The sequence below is a fragment of the Penaeus monodon genome, chromosome 3, assembly GCF_015228065.2.
Source record: "Penaeus monodon isolate SGIC_2016 chromosome 3, NSTDA_Pmon_1, whole genome shotgun sequence".
Lineage (NCBI taxonomy): Eukaryota > Metazoa > Arthropoda > Malacostraca > Decapoda > Penaeidae > Penaeus > Penaeus monodon.
Window position 1 is genome coordinate 18733801 of NC_051388.1, and position 6746 is coordinate 18740546.

The 6746-nt window shown below is 42.3% G+C and overlaps 1 protein-coding gene across 1 annotated transcript in view; it reads left to right on the forward strand.

Moving 5' to 3' along the window:
* The window catches only part of LOC119592975 (cilia- and flagella-associated protein 58-like), a gene marked incomplete at its 3' end in the record, with an annotated part of 13890 nt that extends 8120 nt beyond the window's left edge, over positions 1-5770 (forward strand). The window contains 6 exon segments of the mRNA XM_037941863.1: positions 194-372; positions 3385-3557; positions 4013-4175; positions 4791-4889; positions 5215-5346; positions 5669-5770. Of these exon segments, the coding sequence (XP_037797791.1) occupies positions 194-372; positions 3385-3557; positions 4013-4175; positions 4791-4889; positions 5215-5346; positions 5669-5770 (848 nt within the window).
* Positions 5771-6746: the final 976 nt, after the last annotated feature.

Sequence of the window (6746 nt, forward strand, 5' to 3'; positions counted from 1 at the left end):
TGAGAATGATTTAATGAAAATTGACGCAAAAAACAACAACACGTATCTACAAACAAAGAAAAGATATCTAACTGATAAAATTCTCCCAATAATTCTCATATGTTCAATCGCATTTGAGTTTAAATATATCTTTAATTTAGGATTGATATAACAAGCCTCCTAACAATTAAAAGAATATACATATTCACCGCAGAAATCGGTAAGTTGGAGCGAGACAAAGACCAGCTGCGAACGGCGGAGAAAAAGGCGAAGGATGTGGCTGACGAGCGCCATAGGACTATCCAGTACGCTGAAGGAGAGAAGCTCGGCCTTACCAGAATCCTGCACGACCAGGAGGAAACCGTCAAAACCCTAAATAAGGATCTCGAGGAGGTAATGTATACGGAGAAGGACCACGAGAAAGATCTAAGGAAGGTAGACTATCGCTATTTTTGGCGTGACACTGTATTTCCCTACAGTTGATTGGATTGGGCAGACATTTCCCTTGTTGGAGTTTTGCGTTGATGTTTATGAGTTGGACTGATGCCGTTGGGTTAATTAAGATTGGACGATAAGATGGGAACACGATTTTACGTCAGATTTTCATTCCCGTGGCGAGGACCTGCAGTCTGGCAGATTTAGTGCAATAGACTAACCAAGATACTACCATTACTGAAAAAATAACCTCTCAGTACCTTTTTCTTGATTCTTTTACTTCCAAAGTAGTGATAACAAGTAAGGAGTCATACAAGATAAGAACAATTAAACATATACCCAGCTGAACATAAACATAAAAGTGAATACAACAACAGTAAGTATTAGTATGAGGAAGAGACAAATATGCTATACAAAAGAGAAATATCCAGCAATATTCCTTCACGTAAGTTCAATATAAATATATGTTTATATAGACCTCGCATCGAAGCACCAGTAGGGAAATGCCCGCCCATACCCACACACACGGAAATATCCGCACGCACAAAATCATATATCGGGAAATACTCACCCACGCAAAAGGCAGTGTGTGTCTCAGAAAGAGAAGCATTATATTAGCTTAAATACAGAACAGGAAGGGATAGTAGAATGTAATTTTGTATGTGTATTTCTTTCTTTCACAAAACTACACTTCTATTTCTCTCTCTCTCTCTCTCTCTCTCTCTCTCTCTCTCTCTCTCTCTCTCTCTCTCTCTCTCTCTCTCTCTCTCTCTCTCTCTCTCTCTCTCTCTCTCTCGTCGTGGTATATCTCTCGTAGAAGTAGGGCGTGTTTTAGTGCTGCCCTCAGTCGTGAGAGAATCCTGTGTTTACCAGCCCCCTAGACAAGGAGCGGGCGAGGTGCCTCTGAGCCTCCAGCAATTTGTCACCTCCCAGGTATCAGCATGACTAGTGTTGTCATATCCGGGCCCACCTCTTTCCGATGAAGAAATGGAGGATAAAAGTTTTACTTCGCAAGGACATGTTGCAAGTGGATCCCATGAGAGGGAAAGAAGTGAAGGAAGTGTGGACATGAGTGGCGAGCGAGAGAAGAAGAAGAAGAACGGAGAGGGAACTGAAGCAGGAAATCAGCATGTTGTTGATGTGAATGGCAGGAACCGATTGCTATTCCCACAGGACTGCGCCATGAGTTTCCTGGAGAAATTAAGGTAGACCATGGAACTGGGCCGGGACCACCGTGATTTCGAGCCACTTATGACGGAAAGCAGAAGGAGGACGTATCTCACGGCACGGGCAGGCGAGGCGGAGCAAACCCTGACTCGGGATACAAGGGAACAGTGATGAGGAAAAACTCACTAAAGTGATAATTTTCCGATACCCGACCATACTGGACCTAGACCTAGCTGGACGATGACAGATTTGTGTGGGTGAAGAGGCACGTGTCCAGGGGCGAGGAGCGGAGTCAGCTCGTTGCCCTCCTGGAAGAGGAAGTACCAGAGAGAGCGGGCTACAGGAGGGCTGCACCATACGTGGAGCCGCCAGTTATGTATTGCCGATGGGGCCACAAGGCTTGGACCTGTGAGCAGGATGCTCGATGCAGGTTTTGCTGTAGAAAGCCTTGCTAATGCAACCTCGGAAGTCCCCACAATGCCGGGTCTCTGATATGCAGGGCAAGGCCACAGTCAAAGCTTATTTCGTCGGTTCCCCAGCAAGGAATCGCAGGAAAAGAACAAGGTTCAGCCACCTCGCAGGCAGACAAAGGGAGGACACAACTACAATCCCCAACGCCTGGCTGCAGGGCCCACCGCGTGTGGCGCCGTCGTTAAAGGGAAGCGATCAACCTCGGGACGACCAACAAGTGAAGGAAGTGAAGAAATGCCGCGGAGTAGTGATGCGGATTCTTCTGGGAAGGAAGTATCGGCAATCACACGGATTCTGCAGTCACTGATGCAGAGAATGATGTAATAGAAAAAAAATGACAATTTAAGGACAGAGAAACCGAGGAACATAAAAAAGAGAGGAGGCTGCTATTGAGCCCTCCCCCCTCCCCAAGACGCAGAAATTATATATAATATTAGTGGACCTGCAGAGAAACCAAGTGTAGACTATAAGATAAAAATTCAGGGAATGGAAGGGAAAATAACAGCGAGTGTAGTGGGAGGAACATCCTAAGCGGACTTCAGGTCACTCCTGCGGAAGTGCAAAGATCAAGATAAAGAAAGCCTCTTGCAAAAAAGGCAAGTTGTGCAAGACGAATGGGCAATCATTGTTGAAGAAACGTAATATAGAGTAACACAGAAAAGTATCACTCAGATGTACACCGAGAACGGTCAGACTAAACCATTTGTTTATACATAGTTTCGCGTTTCTTGACATGAATAATTGCGTTTGGCCTAGCTCAAGACCTCAGTAAAGCGTGAACAACAGAGTACTGTTGATAGTGTAAGCTTGTCTTAACCATAGATATCTGTTCACTGGACTAGATAGATCCAATGGAGATGTATATATGTGTCTCATTTGTTGATATATCTATGTTTTTTATGTGAAATGTGAGCCCACATGGGGACTTATTAAGATAGGGGTAGGAATAACCTACTTTTGTCTCAATAAACTTGTCAAATCAAATAAAAATCTCTCTCTCTCTCTCTCTCTCTCTCTCTCTCTCTCTCTCTCTCTCTCTCTCTCTCTCTCTCTCTCTCTCTCTCTCTCTCTCTCTCTCTCTCTCTCTCATAATAATAATAATAATAATAATAATAATAATAATAATAATAATAATAATAATAATAATAATAATAATAATAATAATAATAATAACAACAACAACAACAACAACAACAACAATCATAATAACACCCTTAATAACAACTCAAATAATAATGATAATAGTAGTAGTAATGATAATTACAATATCAGTAACAACAACAACAGCAGCAACAATCATAATAATAAAGCGAATTTCCCTAAACCCCGCAGGAGCGAGAGCGACGCGGCGTTGTGGAGACGCAGCTGGCCCGACGTAACGACGAGGTGAGGGGCCTGCGGGAACGTGTTCACTTGCTCGAGCACATACTACACAAAGGGGATAAGGATTACGCGAATAGACTGAAGGACGTCAACACACTCACCATCGAGGTCACGGCACTCAGGTCAGATGAGGTCGCCTTCCTACTGTATCTGTGGATTTTCGTCTTTTTTTTATTATAATTGCGGGAAGCACAGAGGGTGTTAGGGGGGAGGGGAGAGAGAGAGGGAGAGGGAGGAGAAGGAGAGAGAGGGAGAGGGAGAGAAGGAGAAAGAGGGAGAGGGAGAGAGAGAGGGAGGAGGAGAGAGGAGAGAGAGGAGAGAGGGAGGGAGAGAGAGAGAGAGAGAGAGAGAGAGAGAGAGAGAGAGAGAGAGAGAGAGAGAGAGAGAGAGAGAGAGAGAGAGAGAGAGAGAGAGAGAGAGAGTGAGAGAAGAAAATAAAATGAGGTCATTAAACTTATAAAGATACAACAGAGACAGACAACCACACATAGAAAAAAAAAAACAGACCAACGGGCAAACTACAATAAAAATGAAAAAAAATATATCGGAAGGTGAGAGCACTACTCTCTACCAACAGAGACCAGAGAGAGGTGTTGTCCCGCCACGTCAAGCTGGTGGAGTCCCTGAAGGTGGAGCTGGTGCGCCTCCAGAGGGAACTGATCACGTCGCAGAACAAGAGAGCTGTGATCGAGGAAGAGGTGGTGCGGCGGGAGAAAGCCCATCGGTGGACGACGCTCAAGGTACAAGGTTTCCTTTTTTTCTCTTTTTTTTTTTAAAGATTATTTTGATTTAATTGCTGTTTTTTTCTTCTATAGATTATTATTTTTTTATTGTATTGTATTTATTTATGCTTATTTTCTTATTTTATTTGTTTATTTTCATGTATTTGTTTATTTTTATGTATTCAATTATTTTTATATATTTAATTACTTTTATATATTTAATTTTATTTGTTTTATTATCTTTATATATTCAATAATTTTAGTTTTTTGTTTTTTTTTCTTTATTTTTTAGGTTATTTCATTAGGTGTGATTGAATTTGGTGGCGATGCTAGATGTGATTTGTATTCCCTCTTTTATGTATGTATGTTTGAATGTATGTATACACTTTCATTTTGTTTTCTACTCTCAATTCTTTTAATTCTTTGAAAGTCAAAAGATCTATGTATTTTCTTTTTCATTCCTATCCTCCCTATCCAGTCATCATCCGAATGCCTAGTCAAGCACATGTATAAATACAACAAAAACAACGGCCATAAAAGGAGTTAACGCTACCCATGTAGAACGAATAATGATAAAAAAAAAAAACGAAAACCGCAAATTATAGATCTTAACAATGCCTTTTCTCTCCCCAGGCCTCCGACCCCGGCACCTACGACCTGCTGCGGAAGAACCAACTCCTTCAGAAGCGTCTCGTGGCTGCAACGCAAAGGGCGGCGGCGAGCGAGACGGAGGTAAACAGGTGAACGTCCGCTTCGTGATGTTCGCCACAAGTTCCCCTTTCTTGATATTTTTTTTTAAGGGTATTTTGGGGGGGTACGAGTTGGATAGAAAATGTATTTGCAGACTGGAATTTATATGCTTAGGGTAGTGAGTTTAGTGTTAGTGCATGTTGATTGAATGGTTAATGAATAGGTAAAAATAAGGGATGCGGCGTGAGAGACAATGTAGACAAAATATACACCTGCCTACATTTCACGCACACGTACATGCCACACCTTTTTTCCTTACTTTAATTCCTACTCCGTAATACACAATGCGTCCGTTTCCGTGCACCAGGTGGCTCACAAGGAACGCGAAGTCGAAGAACTCAGGCGGATGTTAGAGCGTACGAGCGTGCAGCACCCTGACGTCGGCGCCACCAGGTCGCAGCTCATTCATCAGCTTCGCGCCAAGGACGATCAGATAAAGGTTCGTTGAGGATAAGGAAAACTTTGTCTCCTTATTTAAGGTGCAAAATCATGTAATATATTATTCTATTCTGTTATATTACTTTATAAATGATATATTTTTCATCATGTGTAATGGTATTGTCTCCTTATTTAGATACATGATTGATACGATTGCAAGAGATGGTAAGAGAATAACGGATGGATTCGGTGATAATAACTGCTTAGATCATTTCTACATTTCGCTATCGTAGTATATTCACGTCGTTGAAAAAATCGGCCCCTACATTTTCTGAAACAGCTGCATAATAAGTGTAATATAAAAGCGGTTTTCTTCCGGCCAGAGCGTGACGGCTGCATTGAACACGGCGGTGCTGGCGCAGGAGGAGGCCGAGCAGGATCGGCGTCAGCTGAAAGAGCAACTGGCCGCCGCAAGGCGCAGGCTGGTCAGTTCAGTCGCACCGCGTCATTGGAGAGGGCCGAGATTAAAGTCGGGAGCAGCACAATCACACACAAAAAAAGAAAGAAAGAAAGAAAGAAAAAAAAGAAACAGAAAAAAAATGTGTGTGTGTGTGTGTGTGTGTGTGTGTGTGTGTGTGTGTGTGTGTGTGTGTCTGTGTGTCTGTCTTACTGTCTGTGCGTGCACGCGCGGATTATTCGTATTTGGATAATGAGGCTACATCCTTACTTTTTTTTAACAAGTAGATGTCTTCCATTAATCCAGTCTAAGAGCCGACACGCGAATAGTCTAACAGTACCTAGTTAGACAAATAGATAGATATACATATACATATGTATGTATGCATATGTGCTTACAAACATGTATCATATTATCATATTCACTTTTAATAGCAAACTCTGCACTCAGCTCACCCTGGCTACTTGCTCATGGCCCGCTTTCCACTTCTCCCTTCGTCGTTATATGCAAAACCTCTATTGTTCAACTTTTACGACTGCTATTTATCTGTTTGTCTGTCTGGCTTCACGACTGTCTCTCGAGGTTAGTTTGGAGCTTCACCTGTTGCCTTCTTCTCAGCCCTTCTACTCCGGTTGTTGTTGGTCTCGTGGGTGTCTCTCTCTCTCTCTCTCTCTCTCTCTCTCTCTCTCTCTCTCTCTCTCTCTCTCTCTCTCTCTCTCTCTCTCTCTCTCTCTCTCTCTCTCTCTCTCTGTCGCTTACTCTTTTTCTCTTCATTTACTATTTTTTCTCTCAATGCACAAGCATATGTATCCCCATTCCCTGTCCTCTTTCCCTGAATCAATCCGTCACAGAAGTTTGGGATAACAGAGATTCCACATATCATTACGGAGATTAATTCAGTTGTAGGAAGAGCAATATAGGTTAATGAATCGACATGTAAAACAAATACCTTAATCTATCTATCTATATACCTATCTATCTATATATCCATCTATCTTATATAC